Consider the following 24,357-nt stretch of genomic DNA (forward strand, 5'->3'; position numbering starts at 1 on the left):
AACTTAGCCTTTCAAATCAACTCACTATTCTAAGCTAGTTTTTCAATGATTGTTGGTTTGGTTGTGAAAATTCAATAAGAAAAAGTGTTGGAATTTAGATGTGGGGTCGATTCCCTATTCATTTCAATATTATGGCAAACAATGAAGCAACAAAACAAATATGATTCTACACAATATTGGATCTCAATTACACAAATAGCTAATGCTTTAGTCTATTTAGCAACTCAGAAAAAAATCAAAACCTTACTCACGAGATCGATAACAATGATTCACACACACTTCTATTTCTAACAATTTATGCATGTGAATTGAATTTGTGCACACCTCAATAATGTTAATCACCAATACCTTGGTCTATATTAACATTTTACCAAAATAACTCTATGTCTAGCAACTATAATGCTAAAATTAAATATTATGAACTGTTAAATATACATCTGTGTCTAGTAACACATGTAATTTAGTTTGAGAGTTTTTTTATATTAATATAAATTTATATCTAGCAAACATACACTCATTGTGACAATTAAGGATACAAACTACGTCCAAAATTATGCAAAAAATGATGAATTACATACTTTTGACTATAAACCGAAATTTCTTCACCAAGTTCTTTTTCTAAGATAAACTAAACATTTTGTCAAACAAATAACAAACATTATGCATAACAAACACAATTCATAAAAATCAAAACATTTCATTCATAATCAAATTCCAAATACAAAAATGTTTTTTTGAATAGTCAATAATGATTAAAAATAAATAGTATATGATAGACTAACAATATATAAAACTCTTACACTATTGATGTATATACATGTTTTATTCATGGAATATAAAAAAACTAATGTAATAATAAAAATCAATGTTATAAAAAACCCTAGTTAAGAAAAGAAAATATGATGAAGATGTGTACATGGATAAAAATATATATTTTTTCGAAGAGTTTAAAATCTATGTACCAATAACATAAAGTTTTTTATATTGTCAACCATTCATTTATACTACTTTTAATTGAAAGTAATAAATGAGTGATGAATGATTTGCCGACAATATAAAAACTGTTACACCGTTGGTATATAAATATTAAATCATTGTTACAATAATGAAATTTGAAATATTAAGAAGTCTATCATGGCACGGCGAGAGTAAAAGAACACCACCTACAACCACCTTGTAACACCGTCGCCACAAATATCAAATACAAAAAATTAGGGTTTCTTCTTCTTCTTTCTCTCTCTTCAGCCATGGTTGGGAAATTATCCATGGCTGCAAGTTCCCGTGAAAACCTCGCTAGTCTTGTCAACTCTTCCAATTTAGCAATTGATATACCCTCAAAGCTTCAATCTTTGCGCCATCTGAAGCGAGATCTTCCCCAACAAGACCCTGTTCTCCTCACCGAGTTTCTCCCTTCTCTCTTTGATTTCCTCTCTGATCGCTTCAGCCCCGTTCGCAAATTCGTCACTCAGTAGGCTTCGTTGCACTGCAATTTCCACTTTTTTGTATTTTTGTTTGACTATTGCTTGTATTTGTTTTATGCACCGTTTGCGAATTGGTTTTGGGAGGGTAATCGAGGGAAAAATAGATTTTAAGAGTCATGAAATACATTTCTGAGATGACTCTCGGAACTTACTTTGTTTCTCGTTTGTTTGCGAGTTGTGTTTCGGAGAAGGAAGAGAACATGAATGCTTCAATGCCACCTCACATGTATATTTCATGCCCAAACTTTTCAATTTCCCTCTCCTCCTTCAAAAACCAACTTGCAAACATAGCATTAGGTGTGTGTTTATGAGTTAGTTTTTGGAAGGAAAGGAAAGGAAGGGAAATGAGTATTTCATGTTTACTAAAGGTCTAAAGCTACCTCTTTCTGTTCAATTCCTTCCAAAAACCAACTTTCAGACAGACCCTTTTATGCACGGCAAAAGTTGGAGTCTTGTGAATGAAAAAATAGGTGCTGAGTTGTCTCGACTTAACGATGATTTGATTTGTAGTTTCGGTGATGGCAGTTTGCTTTGTGTTTGATTTTGTTCATATGATGAGTTTTGTGTGTGGAATTGAGAAAAAAAATCAAGGTTGAAATTGTGGTTTTATGGTTGCAGGATGGTTGGTGAAATTGGGTTGGAGAATACTGAGTTCTTGCCTGATATTGTGCCTGTTCTGATTGATGTATTGGACGATGATACCCCGGCTGTGGTTCGACAGGCTATACTTTGCGGCATTGAATTGTTTCGTTCAACTCTTGAGAAAATCACGATTCAGGTGTTTTATTTATATCAATGGTTGAATGAATTTTCTATTTGTGAACTTTCAATTCAGTTAATAATGAGTATGATGATATAAGTTGTTCTTATGTTCATCTGTGTTTGGTAAGGTTACTTGTTGTAGATTTTGTGCTTTCAGTGTTTTGTGATTTTGTTATGAAATTCTTGCAACTAAAATATGGCAGATGATTTGAAAACTTTAGTATTGGCCCCTTTTTATCAACGGTTAACATTCTACCATGGAAGAGAACATGGGTTCTAATGAGCTGATTGAAACGTCAATTAGTGAGATTAAGATTTATTATTGAATCAAGGAACATGAAAAGTGAGGGAAGGCATTGTTAAAATCAAAATAGTTTTCTTGGGTTTATTTTATCCACATTCAACCATCCAAGTCTGGTTCTATTCAAATATTTTTTGGAAACCTTTTCATTTCCATCACCTTTCCAGTTTCCGCCCCTTCTTGGTAACATCATTATAACTAGAACGTATTGTAAAAACTGATAAAACAATTATACACCTGAAAAAAAATCAGCAAGTTAATATGTAAAACTAGCAAGTATTTATACACAACCGTTTGAAATTTTTTAATATCTTATAGCAGTTGTCTCTCATCTTATATTGTTTTTATCTCTTTTATGCATTCTTGTTATACTTTTTAACATATAATCATTTCTGTTCTGGTTTTATTTTGTTTTAGGGTCTATATTCTAGTGATTTAGACAGTGCACTTGAATCTGCATGGGCATGGATGGTTAAATTCAAAGAAAAAGTATACTCAATAGCTTTTCAAGTAAGTAATTGCTCTCTTCAAATATGAAGTTACTGCATTGGTTTATGGTCTGATAATTGTACTCCATAATATGCTTAAAAGCATGGAAGTGGTGGTGCGAAGCTGCTGGCATTGAAGTTTGTTGAAGCAATTATTCATCTTTACACACCTGATCCTAATGGTTCGTCAGAGCCCACATCTCATCAAGGTATTACATTTTGAGTTTGGTTGTCAGTATCATCAACCTTAAAAAAAGGCTGTGCAAATCTAATATTTTTATTTGGTATGATAGTCTCCAAATCAGTTGCTTATACTGCTTCTATCCTATTTATAGGAAGGCCCGTGAAATTTAATATATCATGGCTGAGGCGGGGTCATCCTGTGCTTAATATTCGAGATTTGTCAATTGAAGCTAGTCATAGTTTGGGTCTCTTGCTTGATCAACTTAGGATTCCAAATGTGAAGTCTCTTAATCATTCAGTGGTCATTGTGCTAATTAAAAGGTATTTCCTCTACCCTCTCATGCCTTTGATTTGCTGCCTATCAATTTCAGAAAACACCTCACACAAATTATATTTGTTAGGACTTCTAGTAATCCAATACTATCATATTTTGCTGGGGCTTGTTTGGAAGAAAACATGTATTTGTTGGAAATATAAACTAGATCCACTCACTTTATTAATTAGTGTCCATGTATTTTCTAGGTTTGTGGTATTTTTCCTATGCATGCATCTATACATTCAAGAACTTTTGATGTCTTAGAGTTGTACTTTCAATGCATGTGCTTAGGTTCATTGTATCACATGTAGCATACGATAACTAAAGCACCTATAAATAGTTAAATACCCATGTACTAGTGCATTTGTAAGCAATTCAAGAAACTTAAGCAATTCAAGCAATTCACATCACTTTCGTTTATTCTCTCCTTTCCTTTTTCCTATTTAAAAACCTTCAATTCAACAACGCTTATTTTATAATGTTTGACATCCAATTTGGGGATTGCTTTACAACTTAAATCAAATTTTCATTATATTGCTGTCAGTCTGCTTGTGAAAGTCTGTTTTACAAATATTGCTGGCTAACTATTGACTTCCGTATTGGTCTATTCCCAGCCTTTCAGCCATTGCAATAGACAGGCCTGCATTCTTTGGCCGCATCTTGCCAGTTTTGCTCAGTTTAGAACCCTCAAGCTCTGTTGTTAATGGGTACCGTGTAACAGCTGCACATCTCTCTTTGAAGAATGCATTTCTTACCTGCTCAAAATGTACACATCCAAGTGCTGCTCCGGTATTTATTTTACACTAAGATATGCTTCACGTCTTGGTTGTTTAATCTTAATTAATGCTTTTTTGGGCTTACAAAATATTTAGTATCACGCGATGGAGTTGAATTTGGATGTGCAATTTTAGTTGTGTTTTCTTTAGTTTTTTTCCTACTAGTATGTCAATGTACAAATTTCCACAATTTTATATCTTGAGTTGCTTAATATTATTGCATACTTTTTCATGCCATCTAAATCATTTTCATGAAGGACAGCAAAACTTTTAGGAACTAATAGACTTAGGGTATTCCAGGGTGGATCAATGGTATAAAATAGATGGATTGAAGGTTTATTGGATGTACAAGTTACAACGGAGTTAGGAGGATTTGCTGGCAACGAGAGCGGTATTTTTTATTAACAACTTGATAATTGGAAGGGGGTTTCATTTTTCTGGGTGGCCATATCACATTGTCATCTTAATAATGTTTTTTGGCCTGTGTCTAGATAGTTTTTGAGCTTGTTCTACGACATACTCCAGGCCTACGTTCATGGGAGAAACAGATACGTAATCAACTGTTGTCAAAAAGTTACAAGCAGTAGCTTCACTATATGCTGATATTTAGTATGCACTACGATTTTACATATCACGTACCGCTTTCAGCGTACCACATACCATGTATCGGGTTTGTAATAATAATGTAAAAACTGAAGAATCACATAGGACTGGGTACCACGTACCATGTAACTATGGGCAGAGCATTAAAGAGAAGTGAGGAATTTTTTACTGACATTTTAGTATCCTTTTTGTTGCCAACCCTACCTATTGGGATAAAAACTTGGTTGTTGTTGTTTGTACTTTAGTATCCTTTTGTCATAATTTGTAAAAACACTAATTTTTCTTCATTGATAAGATGTGCTATAGAATTCTATTTTTCCATTTCTTACTCTGCTCTTACATATTCATATTCATATTCATATTTGGGTTGTCTGTCATCTTTGGTCAAGATCTTTTCCCTTATTCTGTTTCATATATTTGTAACTTTTAAATGAATCTTATGAATATTCAGGTGTGTAGTTCATATTCAAGAGGTTTAATTTGAAATTGCTTTTCATAAAACTGCTTATTTTTGTTTTGGCAGTGGAGGGAACGTTTGGAAGATGCCTTGAAGGAGATGCAGTCTGAAGGGAAGGCAGACCAGGTTTTCCACATAATCATATCTCCAAGCAAAGGAAGTATGGAAATAGAGAAGGATGATCAACCAATTGTCAAGGTAATAATCACCTCTAGCCCTCGCTTGTTTTTTTTATCATTCTGTTTCTTATAGATATTTTTCTTTGGCCTCTCTCTCTACATGTAAATATGAATGGTCTGTTTAAGCTCGATGAAATATTAGCTATATGGCTGGATGGGACACTATTATATTGATAGTTCAGAATTGTTGTATTTGCAGAAGTGATAGGTGATAATTACAGAAGTGTCAAACATAGTTGAAATCACGGATATAAGTGTAGAATTATCTTCATGGATCATTAATTAACTTTTTGACTTAGAAATTGGTTAGTTATTAGTGTACTAGTACAACATAGATACTTTTTCAATGTTATAGCAAAGTTCGCGGATCAAAAGAAATCATTTAAATTATATCTAATTATTTAGGATATGCTGGTAGATATAGAATTATGCATTCAATAGCAGGCATTGACCTTCGGTTGTTGATCATGACTTTATCATTTAACAGAAAGAGGAACCTACAGTAAATTCATGTGACTCAGTGCACAGTGATTTTGGTAGAAAACGACCAGGATCACAAAGTGGAAGTGATTTAGCTGAAGATGAAGATGTGGCAGGAAAACGTGCCAAAACAACAATAATTGGTTTAAAAGAACCAAAGAAAGAGGCAGATAGAAGTACAACTAACTCTCAGGGTGGTAGTCCTTCAACTGTTCCAACATCATCAAAGGGAGATACTGATAATGGGCCTGTACACCAACTTGTTGCCATGTTTGGTACTTTGGTTGCTCAAGGTGAAAAAGCTGTTGCATCTTTGGAAATTCTCATCTCAAGTATTTCTGCCGACTTGCTAGCTGAGGTGGTCATGGCAAATATGCGTTACCTACCTGCTAATTACCCTTATGCTGATGGAGATGATGAACAGGTGCATGACATTAGCATAATTGGTTCTGATGACAAGGCTAAATATCCACCCTCATTTATAGCTGGTGTTATGTCACTTTCTAGTACTTTCCCACCAATTGCTTTACTTCTTGATGCTCATCAAACAGTGTCCAATGAGGTAATGGTGTAATATCCAATATTTATTTATTTATTTATATATTAACTTTTAGGCCCTCCTCCTCCCTTTTCTCGATCCACTTGCAATGCCCCTCACTCGTAATGATCTCACCTGTTTTTCCTTTGTAGAATTTCTGATAATTATATTTTGTTGTTTTAACTAAAACTATCATGTACACAAATAATGCAGAAGTCTCAAGGTGAGGATGAAATTTTAGCTACTGGAGAAGATAATGTTGTTGTGCATTCTGGCATGAATCTTTCATCTGAAAATGTGTCGTCGCCTACCGAGTTTCCTTCTTTAGATGCCGGTATACCTGGAGTGGAGAATGTCTTCGCAACTGTGCCGCCTTCTGATGTTCATGATGTTGGAAACTTAGAGACCGGAATCCCTGGCCTGGAGAGTGTTGGTTGCAGTGTTGACTTGTCAGAAACCTTGGATGCTCCCTCATTGGCTTCTCCCGAGATAAAATCAGAAGAAGGCAGCCAAGAGCAAATTATGAGTTTGGATGAAAGGTCACCCTTGAACCTAGTTCCGTCAATATCAACAGATAGATCTGAGGAGTTGAGCCCAAAAGCAATTGTCACTGATGTGAATAGCTTGGTGTCCTCAACAGCTACTTCAATTGTGTTGCCTGCTCGTTTAATCCTGCCAAAGATGATTGCACCTGTTGTTGACCTTGCAGATGAACAAAAGGATAATATTCAAAAGTTGTGTTTTATGCGTATCATTGATGCATACAAGCAAGTAGCTGTAGCTGGAGGCTCAAAAGTCCGATTCTCGATACTTGCTTATTTAGGAGTCGAGGTATTAATTTCTAGCTTCTCAAAATTTTCATGTCTTATTCTTCTGTTGTATAATTAACTTAGGTTAAATGCTTAATCTAAAATGGTTTATTCATAGGTAAAGGTTGTATTAGGTAGTCGACAACCAATGTAATACTTTGTCAAGTCTCTGATATGTGATAATGTTAATGTTAGGTTGTTGCCTAGGTGCAACACACTATATTACTCAACTACAATTTGAACTAGCAAGGGCCGCTTGGATGTAGTGGCAAATAAGCAAGGGTTCTCACGTTTACATAAACGAGTGCGAGTAAAAAAGCTAGTTCATCAATCTACGATATAAATTAGAACATAGAATATACACTCTTACAGATAAATCAATGAAAATACTAGACACAATGATTAGGAGGAGAATCAATTTTATGTAATTACATGAAACTAAGTGGGTTGGTGAAAAGGTAAGAGAATTATATGCTTCAAGTTTTAAGTTGTGGTACACTAGTAAGACAAGATTGAAAAATGAGGTGAGTATAATTATAGGTAAGGAATGGAAGGAGGATATGATGGATGTATAAATGATAGGAGATAGAACCATAACCTTAAAGTTTGTAGCAATGAAATACACCTTCATTGTGATTAGTGCTTATGCGCCTCATATAGGTTTAGAGGAACATCACAAGATAAGATTTTAGGAAGATTTGGAAGGTGTAGTTCAGGGAATGTTTTATGAGAAAATAATTTTCCTAGAAGGAGATCATATTGGACATGCAGGGAGGGATGCTAGAGAGTTTGAATGTTTTCATGGGGGTTATGACATAAGGAAAAGAAATGCGGAATGGAACGCTGTTCTAAGTTTCTCCTCAATTTTTATTATACAATAGTCAACCCATGTTTCAAGAAGTGAGAGAAGCATCTTATCACATATAAGTGGTGTGACATATTTTCAAACGATTTCTTATAAGGAAATAAGATAGAAAGTGTTTGTTGGACTTAGGGCCGACAATGAACTGAACCAACTTGATATTCGCTTGAAACTCAACTCTTATATAGCTGAATAAGCTTAGTTTATGAATCAAAAACTTGAACTTGAGCTAAAAATTGAGTTCGTTAAATTAACGAGCCGAATTTGAACCTACTACAGTTCGACTCGTTAGGTTCATGAATCAACTCGATTTTATATAAAACAACAACAAGCCTTTATCCCTTTAAATGGGGTCGGTTACATATACCAAAGGACGTCATAATGCTCTATCACAAATCACGTTCTTGATCTTTAAATCGTTCCTAATCATTTCGTCTATGGTTTTTCTTACTCTGATTATATATAATATGATTTATCTATATTGGGTCAATCATACAAGACAATGGAAAAATTGAAAGAGATATAAATCATAAGATTCAAACGGGTTGGATGAAATGCGAAGGTATTTATGTGTCATATGTGATAGAAAACTAAGCGGAGGTATTCATGTGTCATATGTCATAGAAAACTAACTCAAGTTTAAGGAAAAGATTTACCTCACAACTATAAGATCCGCAATATTGTATTGTTTGTGACTTAATGTTGGGCCGTAAAATGTCAACAAAATATTTTGAGATTATTGAGATAAATAGAAGATTGCCGAAATATTTGAAGACTCCATATGTGCTTAAGATTAAATTATCAAATTATATCATTAATGTGATTAGGATTAAACATATGATTACAAAATCATATAATGTATTTACCTTTCTGATTTTATTTTCATAAAATTATAGGATTCATGTATGAACTCTTCTACTATAAATAGAAAAGGTTGAGTTCTTACAAATCACTCAAGCAATTCACCTCAACAATTTGTCCCTTTCAAGTAGGTTAAACTCCATGCAACATAGATAAGAATATTGCGTTGGACGAGTAGACACACTAAACTAGATAAAATTATAAATGAACGCATTAGGGAAAAAGTTGGAATAACTCCTATTGTAGAAAAGATGGTATAATGACACATATTGATTTGGACATGTGTGGAGGACATCGTTAGAACCTACAGTAAGAAGAGTACATCAAATGGAGGTTAGTTCAATTCCTTAAGGAAGAGAAGCCAAGAAAATGTAGGTGAACCAATTAGGAAAGAAAACTATGAAAGGCAACAAGAAAGCTGTGAACGAAACAAGAGATAGCTTATGATGAGTTATACAAATGTCTAGGTATCAAGGGAGGGGAAAGAAGTGTCTATAGGCTTGTAAAGGGTATGAAAAGAAAGATAAGAGACTTAGACCAACTGAAACATATTAAATATGGATATGGAAAAGTCTTGGTGAAGGACAAAGATGCTAAGGAAAGATGGAAGAACTATTTTCATAAGCTTTTCAATGACATTCATGATTCTTTGCATTTTGATATGTGAAACTCTAAAGAGGAAGATCAAATTGATAACTTTTGTTGTAGAATTCATGATTTTGAGGTGAAAGAAGCTTTGAAAATGATGGAGAATGACAAAACGGTTGGATAAGATAATATACCTATTGAAACCTAGAAGGTTTTAGGAGTGTAGAGAAATAGTTGACTCACAATGTTATTTAATGAGATCATGAGCTCCAAGAAGATGCTAGACGAATTGAGGAGATACATTTTAATCCCTATTTATAAGAGTAAGAGAAATATACAAAATTGTGCAAAATATAGAGGGATTAAGCTCATGCGACATACTATGATACTGGGAGAAAATAATTAAGTGGAGTTTGAGACAAGAGATGCTTTTTACTAAAAGTCAATTTAGTTTTATGCTAGGGAGGTCGACCATGAAGGATATATACTTGTCATGACGATTGATAGAGAGATACCAAAGGAACCAAAAGGACTTACATGTTTTTCATCGATTTGGAGGTGTATAATAAGAGAGATTGTGGAAAGCTCTACAGATAAATTGAATTCGGATTGAGTACATTTGGACAATTAAGGATATCTATACTATTAATAAAGGCAAAACAAATAATAACTACCTCATGGTATAATTTTTATATTCCAAACTTACCCTTTTATATTTTTAATAACTACTATAAACTTCCACATATTACTTTCATTTTTTATATTAATAATTTAATATCATTAATCTTTCACACATTCTCTTATTTCTATCTTCTATCTTTCTCCACCCAATAGACACAAAATGAGAAATTGACATAAGTTTTATGTATATCATATCAACTATCACATATTATCTTCTTAAATCTTCACTCTTTATTGATTTTATATACTGCACTCTTATATTTAAATTGTTTTTCTTAAATAATATAATATGAAGATCATACATACTATATCAAAAAAATAAGAATGCTGGTGACCGGCACGGAATGCCGGTCGACACGCTAAGTGTATGATAGGGTCAAGACCGCTGTGCATATGATATTTGTTTTATTTTATTTTCTTAAGTTTCTATGTATGTTTTTTATACTTATACTAGTTACAATAAATCATGATTTATGACAGCCTCAAGCTTGTACTGTCTAGTGTCTGTCGTATTACATTTATTTGAATATTAAATGTTTACTTACTACCTGTTTTCTACTTTTGAATTTAAAGCAATTAGGATGAAAAATTCAGGACTAGTCTAATGCATATTCTTCATATTTTATTATTTTCTTTATTTCATGTGTGTGTGCACAGACACACCTGTATCTTGCTTATGTTAAAATTTTCTTTCGCTCCATTCATGATTGCTTTAAATGTGGTTTGAATCAGACATCTATGACATCCTAAACTCATTCAATGACAGCTTTATCTAACACTAAATGATTATATGTAGTTCTTTTGTTTGCATACAGCCTCTTTGTAGGTATATTGTGTACTTTTTTTATATATTTTATTCTTCATGCAGTTTCCCTTGGAATTAGACCCGTGGAAGCTTTTACAGAAGCATATTTTGGTTGACTACACTGGTCATGAGGTAAGTTCATGTATCAAGTATTGGCTATTGCTTATATGCCAAGTTCTATCTAGCTCCTCACTCCAGAACTAGAAAAGGAGAAATAAGAGCTATGTGTGTTCTCTTTAGTCATTCTTTTTCTCAGTGTTTTAGCATGTTTCATCAGTTTAATTTATTAAAATAAAATGAAACTATTGAACTACCTATTATGAAAAACTGAATTGTCTTTCACTAATGTGACCAGATACAATGGATTAATTTACAGTTGAGGTGTAACCTAGTCTTTCATGACAGTATATTGACTAAGCTTTCACCTACCTTTATAAATCATGATATACCCTAATAGGGTTAATAGTGATTTTCAACTCCAAACTTGGAGGGCTGGCCTTCTGTTACAAATTTAAATTAGAGATTGGACCAATTGTGTTCATTTTTGTCATATGTTTCTATCGAAAAAGAAATGTTTGCCATGCTGTAAGTCGAAAACCTGGTTCTGTATGATTGTATTGGATAAGCCTCCTCTAAACTGAGTTTGTCTCTTAACTGAGCAAGTATTTAAGCATTGAGCCCACTAAATGTTTTGAAGGCAGAACCTTTAGCTCACTTTCGGGGTAACTTTTTCAATTGTATTAGGGTTTGATATTTGATGTGCTGCAAGTATAACGAGCACTGCTATTTAAAGAGGTAGGCAAGCATGAGGATGGGTTCATTAATAAACCCTGCCAACTTGTGTTATACTGGACATATAATATTTTGCTGGGTTCTGCTGTTTGGTTTAAATAATTCATACAAATAGCAGATATTAGATGTTGACTGCATTCATTCAGACTATACGTGCTGACAATGATTATCTTATGTCTCAGGGACACGAGTTGACATTGTGTGTCCTCTACAGGTTATTTGGTGAGGCTGAAGAGGAGCCTGACTTCTTTTCTTCGACAACTGCCGCTGCTGTATATGAAACATTTCTTCAAACAGTGGTATGTGCTTGTCTTTCTATTTCTTTTTTGTCTTTTGGCAAGGCAAGCATTGAGCTTTTGGTTTACTTCTATTGCAGGCAGAAGCACTTAGAGATTCTTTTCCACCTTCAGATAAATCATTAAGTAAATTGCTTGGGGAATCACCTTATTTGCCAAAGTCAGTTTTAAGAATTCTAGAAGACATGTGTTCTCCTGGAAATGGAGATAAAGTTGAAAAGGAGTTACAAACAGTGAATGCGGATAGAGTTACACAAGGTCTCAGTGCTGTATGGAGTTTGATTCTTCTGAGGCCTCCCATTCGAGATACTTGCTTAAAAATTGCCTTACAGGTTTTCTGCCCTACTTTTTTGTTTGTTTAGTTGTGATTGTTGGTTATAATTCCTATGACCCTGTTGCTTTTCTTTCCTCATTTGATTAAATTTAAATTGAACTTTAAGCCAGCACGTTTTATAATATTGTCACTTGTCCGTCTCCTTGAACTGTATACAACTGTATTTCTAACCTTTCTCCCCTTAGTGACTGTAATTTTGAACCTCACTTTTAATCTTTGTTAATTTGTTTTTCTCCTTTTCCAATGAAAGAGTGCAGTGCATCACTTGGAAGAAGTGCGTATGAAGGCTATACGTCTGGTACTTTAAGCGTGACTTCCTGTTAAACTTCATGTTGCATGCATAAGAGCATCTATCTTACAATTTGAGTACTTCTTTCAGGTGGCAAACAAGCTTTATCCTTTGTCATCCATTTCTCTGCAAATAGAAGATTTTGCGAAGGAAAAGCTATGCTCAGTGATGAGTGTTGATGCACCGGAAGTTACCAATGCCGAAGGGTCCATTGCTGATTCACAAAAGGTATTACTTTATTAATTAATTTACTTTTTTATCAGTGTTCTGTTGACTGCAAGCTTGTACCTTTTTTGTTGAAGTTAATATGACACTTTGTTCTTTTTGTGTTCCCCTTTACTTTTTCAGGGACTTGATATTGAAAAACTTGCGAATGAGCCATCATCATTGAGCGGCAGCACTAAAGATATCTCAGATAATTGTCAGTCACACACATCTGAAAGTACTTCATCAGTTTCAGTTTCTGAGGCTCAAAGATGCATGTCATTGTACTTTGCTCTTTGTACAAAGGTATTTCCTAGTTTAGATCGTTCTGTAATTCTCGTTCTCTGTTACTCTTTTATGTATTATTAAAAGTAATATATTGCTTTATGATAACAGAAACACACTCTCTTTCGCCAAATATTTGTCATTTATCGAAGCACATCAAAGGCCGTGAAGCAGGTTTCAGTTTTCATGTGTTTGGGATTCTAGTGAATATTATCAAATATTGCTATTCAGTTACTAGTTTTTATCTCTTCAATTGTATGGTGCAGGCAGTTCACCATCAAATTCCTATACTAGTGCGTACAATGGGATCATCTCCACATCTACTTGATATCATATCGGATCCACCATATGGAAGTGAGAACCTCCTAATGCAGGTTTACTGTTTTACCTTACTATTTTTTAAGTGTTGAAATATTTTAATAACTAGACTTTTAGGGTCACAGTTTTTGGTAATAAATGGAGACTTGGAGAGTTTAGATTTTAAGTGCAAACACAAATTATTTATAAATATAAACTTTCAACTGATGCTTTGTGGATTCATTCAAGTCAGTCAATAATATTATATCCAACCCTCTATTTTATAATCATTAGTTATGTTAGCGATATTATTTGATTTCCTGAGACCATCAGTTATCCAGTCTATATTTCTAATGCTATAGTAGAAGTGAAGTAATATATATTCAACAGTACAAATAAAAGAATCAATTGTTCCTAAAGCCAATGTTTCAAAATCTGAGTTGGACCTACCAATTTAATCAGTCAGATAGACGATGACTTGTTCCTTCACAATTCTAGTGCTACTACCTGTTATTATGTTATCCGGTTCAATTACAGATCAATTAGCCATAACCTTGTGGCCTCTCGCCAATTCAATTTTTAAATTACAGCCCCAATGCAACAACGATGTTTGCCTTGTGACCTTGAGGTTGTGGATGTGGAAACAATTTGTTCACTTGCCTTGTTGGTTGATAACGTTTTCTCTAAGCTTTCTGAATATGTTAGCATTAAACGGTCTCAAGTAGAATTTGTAGCTTTTTAAAAAAATAGACTTTTCTTTGGGAAACGCCACATCATCACATATGATGATTGGACATTAGATGGCTTGCAAGAGCCTACTTCTATAGAATAATGAATATTGATACTTTTGCATTGATCATGTCAGGTGCTGCAGACGCTTACGGATGGTACAACCCCTTCTAAGGAGTTAGTATTTACTGTTTGGAAGTTACATGGTTCAAAACTTAAGGTATGTTAAAATGTTGCTTTATCAGTCTGGAGTCAAACTAGGGTTCTGCTTAATATTTGGTTTTTGTACAGGATGCTGCGGTTCTTATTCCAATATTACCATTCTTAACGAAAGATGAGGTTCTCCCTAACTTGTGTTCACTTGCATATAACGTGAATCTTACATTCAAATAAATTGTGATGTGAATTATCATCAATAGATTTTATGTAATTTTTTTAATGATAGGTATACATTTATTTTCCCTTTCCAGTTATCTTTTTCAACTGCGCCACCTTTCATTTGGTGCACATCGTTTAACAAGTTTTTTTTATTAGGTAATGCCAGTTTTTCCTAACATCGTGAATCTTCCTTTGGAGAAGTTCCAAGCAGCACTTGGTCGCATATTGCAGGTTTGCCTCATCCCTTTACAGCTAATAAGTTGCTAATTATAAGCTATACTCCGGTAAATAAATGTTCTTCAAGCTTAGAATAGAGCTAGAACCAAGTATATGGAATTTAAGGTTGGAAACATTGTAAGTCGTAGCTATAGATTTTGACAAAGGTCAGAATTCAGTGAACGATGATATGTAAACTTCATGCATCTTTTTTGGTGAAAAAATTAAACAGTGAAATTGATGAAGATTATTAGATATGAAGAAGATATGAGAGGAGCAATTGCAGTGCTACTTGATTATATAGGGAAAACCTATTGTCCATAATGCGTTGTATGTGGTTCGTCATAGTTTGCAATGTACAGAACAGGTTATTACTAATTGACAAATTCATTAGATGCACGTGGTATGGACAGTGTGATGTCAGATATCTTCTGCTCTAATAATCAAGCATGGAAATGAATACGTACCATGCTAGAGAGGCCGGGATGGTTTAGGGTAAAAGTAATAAAGAAAACCATCGCAGTACAAGAGATAATAATGGTTACAGATAATATATGGTATTCTTTTTTATTTATTAAACTCATAAAAGTTTGGTAATTTTGACCTCATTTGTTAGGATTAGCTCCTACAGCACATCAAATTTAACTTCGATGATAACAAAGTTTGCAAGCAGTAATCTACATTGTATTGTAATTAGGAAACCTGTTCTGGACTGTGGATGTATTGTAGTCATTGAATTGACTGCAGAGTTTTTATACAGGGATCAGCCCAATCTGGCCCGGTACTTTCTCCAGCTGAAGTTTTAATTGCTATTCATGGAATTGATCCTGATAGAGACGGAATTCCTTTAAAAAAGGTTGGTCTCTTATGTTGTTTTGTTTTCTGCATCTAACTTATTTTAGATTCATCCCGCATAATGAAGTGCTTATATGCAGGTCACAGATGCATGCAATATTTGTTTTGAGCAGCGGCAAACTTTTACTCAAGAAGTTCTTGCCAAAGTTTTGAATCAATTGGTATGTTATATAGGATTTTGTTTAATTATTCCGAACTCATGTCCAACATTGTTGATCTCATGGTAATTGCTTTTCCCTGCAGGTTGAGCAGATTCCCCTTCCTTTACTGTTCATGCGTACAGTCTTACAAGCAATTGGTGCTTTTCCTACACTAGTAAGAAGCTTACTTATACAATGAAATGTAATAGTTAAGGAGCATGTTTGATTGTGCAGTCACTTCACCAATAATTGATTGTTTAGATGTATATCTGTAGTTCTGAAACCCCATACATCAATGTTAAGCTCTTTATCCTTCTACCCTAGGTGCCTCTTTAGGACACTACCTTCAAGTTAATTTCTTATTTTCCAAATTAAAATGAATCTACCCCCTGTCCCTTGTTATTTGTGTTCATTATTTGATTCAGATTTTTTATATTGGAACAAATCATTGACTTATTTAAATTGTTATAGGTGGACTTTATCATGGGTATTCTCTCACGCCTTGTGACGAAGCAGGTTATTATTATTCTATGAATTTAATTTTGTTGACATGATAGAACATAGTGGTGTATTGATCCATATAGCCAACTCTAGCTAGTGGGGGAGGAAATCCTTTAGTTGGTTTGTTTTTTTTGTAAATTTCTTTTGTAATTCTCAGTTGTTCAGTGTACTTATGCATGCCTTCATGAATTGCTGCAGATATGGAAATACCCAAAGTTGTGGGTTGGATTCTTGAAGTGTCTGCAATTGACTAAACCTCAATCATTTGGTGTTTTACTTCAGGTATTACTACCTGATTTTACTTGTCTGTTTAAGAGCTTATATCATTTGTAAGTTGTAATTTGCTGCAAGTTCTATTATTTGTATAAATAATTTTGTTGGTATTACCAAGAGTATCCTCTCACCCTACGAGTAAGTAAATAATCCATTTCGGGGTTCGTGACTGCACCTTCCTACAAGTGTCGCTCTCAGTAATCGAACTCTTGGCCTTTTGGTCTTTCTGGGGATCTAGTGAGGCCTTACACCATTAAACCAACACCTTGTTGGTATTATTTGTATAAATATGACTATTAGGTTTGTATTTTGTATAATCTCATCACATGGTTATCATGTCATTTAATTATCAGTCTCATTATATTTCAAGTCTCTATTTTCTTTTCCTCCTTCACTGCCAAAAACCTTCCAAGTCAACAAAGAATATATGCATTTAACTATATCCTTCACCATCTTATTTGTTTGGATTGTCTTTAATTTTAAAACTGCTCTAATGCGTTTTCTAATGGTCTATGCTGCGTGCAGCTACCTCCAGCACAACTCGAGATTGCGTTAAATAGAGCAGCAGCACTAAAGGCGCCATTGATTGCTCATGCTAGCCAGGCAGATATACAGTCTTCACTTCCAAGGTTCGGAAATCCACTTGGCACAATGCCATGAATTTGAGTCTCTTTTCTCCCCTTCTACTTTATCTATTTCCTTTTAAAGGGTATGTTTTATTTTTGTTTAGGTCTGTGCTGGTTGTGCTGGGAATTGCTTCAGATTCTCAGGTTCCAAGTCAGGCACAAACTAGTCAAACACAGGCTGACAGTGAAACACAGACTGTTGAGACAAGCAATTCAGCCAAGGATTCAGTGACAGAAAAATCTAAAGAATCATCTACTGCTACCTGAACTATAACTAAGCATGGTTGAGTGGCAGAATCTAACTGTGAGACTAACCGAGACTAGCTGCTGCGAGCTCTCTCAATACAACGAAATGAAGAGCCATAACCGATGTCTTAGGCACACCAAGATACCGCGAGCCATTTGCCATGGATTTCGGCGGTCTATGTACCCTATGTATTAGGCAACAACCTAGCATGTAAATTTTTATTCATGGGTCAGATATATATTGGTATATGATGTATCTATCATATTGTTCTGAAATTTTGGTCCCAATTTTGGATATGCTGCTAGACCATACTGTATTCCTATTAGTGATGTTTATGTTTATGTATTCACCTTCCAGTGCATTTGTTTTTGTTGGCATCACTTTTCACATATCTGGCTCTTTCATGCATTTTTCTTTGCTACTAGTTACAGTATTGAATTTGTGTAAAGGTTCTTAATTATTTTCTCAGATAGTTTCATAATATGAATCATGAGCTTAATCTATTATGGTTTGTTCAATTTTGATTGTTCTTGTTATTACTATAAATTAGGATTAAATATTTCTCATATGCTCATCTGAATCTTCTTCAACCTTATAATTTTATTGAACAATTTATTAAACTAACTTATATCATGTTTTCTTGGAACCTTCTAGACTTCAATAATATGTTATTTGGTTTAATTACTTTTTCATTCTTCATCATCTCCAAGTTTTTTTAACTTACAACTCTCAAATTTTACAATAAAATGTATATTTTGATTTCTCTTTCATGTATAGTCTATCAAAAAGCAAGAAATAATGTTTATTATTAGAAAGCTTATGAAAATATTTCCTTCATCTTTCTTTAAAATCCTTATTATTCACAATTTTTCATCTTCATAATTAATGATATGATATTAAGTAAATTATCATAATTAATTTAATTTATAGTATGTATTGTCTAAAGATGAGCAAATATTAAATAGAATTCATATTAAAGAAAGTTGTTATTTTGGTCTTTAAACTTAATTTACTTTCTCAATTTTTTGGTCCATGATTTTTTTTCTCATTTTAGTGTCTCAAACTTTATTAATGCTCTCACGTTTCCTTTTGATGTTGCCACAAGCACAAGATATGTTAGTTTTACCTCATTCAATCTTGTTAGGGTTTTCTTCCATGTTATGATAATTCCATTTTTCAAATGTTAGTTCTGGTTGATGAATGGTTCAGTTTAGTTTGATTTTTTTGTACTAACAATGATATCTTTTACCTTCTTTTGTACAAAACTAATCCCTTTCAATGATAATATGTGATTTATTGATTGAAATGAGAAAAAATATTGAAGTCCAAATTGAAAAGTTAAATTAAGTTAATAAATCAAAATAATAATTTCACCCTAGTAATTTGAATCAATAAATCACATATTTATGTACATAAGCTATTAGTATTTTTTTGGAATAACCTTGAAATTAAAAAAAAAAACTTAATTAATCATTTATTAATATGGAGCAATGATACAAGAACTAAAGAGGATTATATGACTGTCAAGGTTTATGCTTTTAATCAAATGAGGGGTTGAACTCTAATCCGTAAAAAAATTTGTACAATAAAGTTAAACCAAATTAATCCAAAAAACTAATGAGACATTTTACTTATTTTTTAATAAAAAAGTAGAAAAACATTGATCTAGTGTTCTATATCATTCTCATAAAAAATATTAATAGACATTATTTCATTATAATTATACATAATTATGTAATTAGATATAATTATATTAATGGTACATAATTATACAATTAAAGATAATTTTAATCATATGACATCTCTAGTTTATTCGGTTAAATTAATTAAATTTTATACAAAATTTGTAGTACATGATGACAACATGACAAATATGGATTGAGTTTGTGCTCACCCAACTTCGAATTCGAAATAACATACCTAGACTAAAAAAACTACCCTTTCTGTTGAATTTCGTGTAACCAAATCCATATTAAACTACTTGAAACCCGACCCTATCATTTAAATGAATTTGTTTCTCCTTTTATATTTATATGCTATATTTATAAGATAATTCTATATTTTAAACCTCAATATATAAATTAAATTTTGGTCAAATATCACATATCCCAAACCCAATATTTGAAATCGGAAAAAACCCGAATCCAAATTAATCAAAATAAGTTTTCCTCAATAAATTGAATCCCCACATGTCATGCTCATGTTTGGTTGATAATATAGAGTAAAATTAAGGACAACGTCACCTTTAGAATTTATTATTATTCAAAACTCTTTCTCGTTTATTCAACGAGACGCCGTCGTTTTACTCAAACGCCGGTGCCTCCGCCATGTCCGATAAAACAAAGCAGCGTCGTTTAACGTTCTCGCTTCCCGTAACCGTTGTCGTTTTGGCCATCTCCTACATTTACCTCTCTACTATCTTCGTTTTCATTGACCAATGGTTCGGTCTCTTCTCCTCACCAGGGATCATAAACGCCGTCGTTTTTACCTCCGTCGCCGCCATGTGCTCCGTCACATACCGTGTCGCTATTTCCGCCGATCCAGGTCGGGTTCCTTCCACGTACATGCCTGATGTTGAAGATTCCCAAAGCCCTATTCATGAGATCAAGCGTAAGGTAATATCAATTTTCTTTTTATTTGATGATATTGTTTTGTTTCATTCTTTTTTTTTTTCATCATGTTGTTCAGTGTTGATTTATTTTATTTGTTTTTGTTTCATTGTTGATCTATAATTCTATATCATATGAGATTCGGCAAAGTTTTAAGTTATCTGTAATTAGGATTAGGACCGGTTATGTATAGCATCAAATATACATGTGTATGTTTAAATGATGATTCCTCCGATTTATAGAGGAGGAGGAGAGAGGCCAAGAAAAACGATATGTAGATATCAATTTTTTGTCTATAAACATGATTTATGATAAATCATTATGGCGTTGTTCGATGACGTAGCAGACCCTAGCTATTGATATTAAAGCTTGATTTTGTTGTGTTTATTTTGTTTCATGTTGGTTTATGTTTTTTATCTTTGGATATTATGGTGTAATTTGATCCATGTGGTTGAAGCCAGCCCCACTAAGTAGAAAAAAAGAAACTTTTGCTGGTGTTAGTGTTGGTTTATGATTATTTCTATGATGCATTGTGGTACTTGAAGTTCTCTTGTAGTAGATACTAGCTGAATTTCCTGATGGATTTGTTGCGCTCTTCATCTTATGATCTGCAGCTGAAAGAAAGTGTAGCATTTTGCAGTTGGTTCTGTTTTAGGGCATGTTTGTTTAAGCTGTCTTCACAAAAAGCGTGATTAGTTTGATTTTAAGAATTCACCTGTAACCCTTGCAAATTTGTTTGGTTGGGTACTTGGGTTTATGAAGAAGAACATAAAAGATTAACTATTTTACAGGCTAAGATTAACTTTTTTAAGAATTTAACACCCAACTGGTTAAATGCTTAAGTTATGATGCTCCCCATTATTTGAAAATGAATTTGGAACCTTGCTTTTCTGTATGGTTTGGATTTGGAAAGGGTTGTTTCATATTATATATAGCCATACAGGTATAGATGCCTTTTTAATTTAACAATTTATTTTGAGTAACCACTTGGCTGAAAAAGATTAATGCATTTATGTTCTTCCAATAATTCCCAATAGCATGTTGTTCTATATTAATATATTAATGTTGAACACAATGAAATGTAACTTTCATGTCATGTTTGTCCGGAACTGTTAGCAGGGTGGAGATTTGCGATATTGCCAAAAGTGTTCTCACTATAAGCCTCCCCGTGCTCATCATTGCCGGGTTTGTAAAAGATGTGTTCTACGAATGGTATGCATGATCTAAATTATCATTCAAGGTTTGTCTCAGATTTTTTGGATAATGACAAAATGTCTCATGGTTGTAAGGATCACCATTGCATTTGGATAAATAACTGCGTTGGCCATGCAAACTATAAGGTCTTCATCATTTTTGTCATGTATGCTGTAATTGCTTGCGTGTACTCCCTGGTATGTTAGAATTTTTTTATTATCTTCATGAGTTGGTTTTAATTATGATTATTGAGTTCCCAATTAAGATTTTTTTTTCAGGAATAAAATCTTGGGCCTGAGCCTGATTTACTTTCTCTTCCTTCCCCCAGTTTTAATAATGGGGGTGGTAGATATGGTATTTCTGCTTGTGCTGACAATCTTCTTGTTTTCCCTATCCTTTATCTTTGTAGGTTCTACTCATGGGCAGTGTAGCTTATGATGATGGTATGCAGGATGAAGAGAAAAATGGTGGCTCTTTCAGAACTGTATATGTAAGTTCTGTTAAAAATGAATTTGTGTTTGCTGCTTAGTAACCAAGAGACCACATGTTCAAATCATGAAAACAGCTTCTCCACTCGTGGATGTAAGATTGTGTACATCTACCCTCCTCAGACTCCCACTAGGTGGGAGTCTTGTGCATTGGGCTGCCTTTTTTAAAGTAAACTCAACAAGTTATTTTCTCATGAAATTAATTTTTTTGCAGGTTATTTCTGGGCTTTTGCTTGTCCCCTTATCTATAGCATTATGTGTGCTTCTAGGATGGCATATCTATCTCATCCTACATAACAAGACGACAATAGAGGTTATTATATGTTTTTAGTTCAAAGATGTTTTTACTTTTCCAGAATGATTTCAAGTTTCTCAATGAGAGCAATTGTGTTGACAGTATCATGAAGGAGTGAGAGCTTTGTCGCTTGCAGAGAAAGGTGGTACTATCTATAAGCATCCGTATGACCTTGGCCCATATGAGAATTTGACATCTGTAAGAACTGAAGATTACTTGCTGCTTCCATTTTCTTGGTGTCTTCACATGTTCTTTCTCCATCCTTGCTTCTTTATTTTTCTTTCTCCACTTGCTTCACCTGAGATGGCTTTACTAGTGGATTGAATTTATGTTGTGCTGAAATTCAACTTTTTATTAGAAGAATAGGGCTGGCAAGGATCACCACTTGATCACAAATGCCCTAATGCTGGGTCAATTACCAGCTCGCTCAAAACCTTAAGTTGTTACCAGGGTCAGACCTAGGTGTTGCATAGTGAGGGCACTTGCGCCAACTACAATTGGAAATTTTTTATTACTTGATACTTATTTGTTATTTTCACTTCTATATTATGTATTTGTATGTTATATTTGTCCTTACTAAAACTTCCGTAGTTGTATATCTCTGGTCCCACCATTTAAAAATTTATGCTTGTATTTTATCTTTGCTCATACTACAAAATAATTATGTGCCCGTCACAGGTTGTCAAGTGTAGAAAACTCATGGATGGCTTTGTATCTCTAACATTAGTTTAAAAGTTTATACCACTTAACCGCAATGGATAATGTGGAACTATATACTTAAACTTTATGATAGTAATCAGTGGTGAAATCATAGAAATTATATGATTTGTGTTTATATGTGAATAAATATGTTGGCATGTCTTCATGGGTGAGTATATTAGAATTTGCAATACCCTTCTCTCTGTTTTGTTTTTTGTTTTGCTTTTTCCTCCTGTTTTCCAATTTATTGAAACAAATCGTGAAGCTACATATATAAACTATGAGTTTGAGCTTCTGTTTCATATTGCTGCAGGTTTTAGGGCCAAACATCCTTAGCTGGCTGTGGCCAACAACAGACCATATAGGTTCTGGACTTAGGTTCCGCACGGTCTACGATATCACACAAGGTGCATCGACATCTAAATAAAGTTTGATGATAATTGGTAATGTGGTTCACATCTAACACTTGCGAAGAATTGTTGAGTGATGACGGTGCTGAATGATCGGGTAATGTACTATCTCTGGTTCGGTGTATAGTTTTAACAATGCTGGTTTCCCACAACACAATTGTTGAAGTGTAGCGGTCCATGGAGCTGTTTGCTGAGAATGCAACGTTTATGCCCATTTGTATGTGGATATTGATAATTGACACTTCATTTTTTTCTACGTTTTTCCCTGTTGTTAGATACAGAATAGGCTTCCTTTCTTGCTTTCCACTTCTTCCGGTCTTGTTAAGTTTTTGGATGATGTGGGTATACAGCTGTAGAGTTTTGGTGATTAACCTGATGTACAAAGACAAGTTCTGAAACCAGCTCATCATGGAGGCTGTGAAAGGATTGCTTAACCCTCTGGTAAAATGTTGTATTTTGTAATATGGAACTGTAATTTTATGTATTTTGAATGAATTAATAACATTTGTTTTATACTTCTTTTTAATAGTAATGCAATACTTAATTGATGTTCTTTTTAATAGTAATGCAATACTTAATTGATGTAAGCTGGGAGCAGATGAACTTGCCCCATTTGTTGCATTCTCAGGGTTTCTTAAAACAAATGTATCTTAGAATACAACCGTATAAGACACTGTTGTTATATTATGGTAGGTTCAATTCCATCTGATAGTTTTCTGGGAGAAAAGAAATGCACCAAATAACCTGTTTAGGTATATCTGGTGTTGCAGCATTATGCATGTCTATGATTAGTATTCAAAATATGAAGTTTTGAGGCATATTTTAGGATAAAGCTTCCCAAGTTATGGTGTATCGTACAACTTCACATGCAATTAGAAAAGTTGATGCTTCTTAATTGACAAGTTCGTTTAAGGATAGACACAATAAGGTATCATCCCAAGATTATGATAGAATGTGAGTTTGGTAAACTATTATTCTTGATATTTGGTGTGCACCTTATAAATTATATGTAAATGACAAAATTAAGCCT

General features: G+C 33.7%; 2 protein-coding genes across 2 annotated transcripts; both read left to right on the forward strand.

The window, feature by feature from the left end:
- Window positions 1,111-18,002, forward strand: LOC109363330 (symplekin). Its single transcript, XM_019609563.1, has 27 exons — window positions 1,111-1,468; window positions 2,100-2,259; window positions 2,962-3,054; window positions 3,136-3,241; window positions 3,368-3,536; window positions 4,146-4,320; window positions 5,434-5,565; window positions 6,034-6,588; window positions 6,778-7,395; window positions 11,234-11,302; window positions 12,145-12,261; window positions 12,339-12,590; window positions 12,843-12,890; window positions 12,972-13,109; window positions 13,230-13,391; window positions 13,482-13,544; window positions 13,637-13,744; window positions 14,533-14,616; window positions 14,688-14,735; window positions 14,931-15,005; window positions 15,751-15,846; window positions 15,926-16,006; window positions 16,089-16,160; window positions 16,457-16,501; window positions 16,685-16,768; window positions 17,285-17,388; window positions 17,490-18,002. Exons 1-27 carry the CDS (start codon window positions 1,248-1,250, stop codon window positions 17,650-17,652), a joined length of 4,038 nt encoding a protein of 1,345 aa, XP_019465108.1. The 5' UTR covers window positions 1,111-1,247; the 3' UTR covers window positions 17,653-18,002.
- Window positions 19,853-23,879, forward strand: LOC109363338 (probable protein S-acyltransferase 16). Its single transcript, XM_019609576.1, has 7 exons — window positions 19,853-20,247; window positions 21,361-21,453; window positions 21,531-21,632; window positions 21,845-21,925; window positions 22,138-22,236; window positions 22,321-22,416; window positions 23,231-23,879. The coding sequence occupies exons 1-7, from the start codon at window positions 19,960-19,962 to the stop codon at window positions 23,342-23,344; spliced, it is 873 nt and encodes a 290-aa protein (XP_019465121.1). The 5' UTR covers window positions 19,853-19,959; the 3' UTR covers window positions 23,345-23,879.

Source organism: Lupinus angustifolius, chromosome LG01 (genome assembly GCF_001865875.1).
Source record: "Lupinus angustifolius cultivar Tanjil chromosome LG01, LupAngTanjil_v1.0, whole genome shotgun sequence".
Lineage (NCBI taxonomy): Eukaryota > Viridiplantae > Streptophyta > Magnoliopsida > Fabales > Fabaceae > Lupinus > Lupinus angustifolius.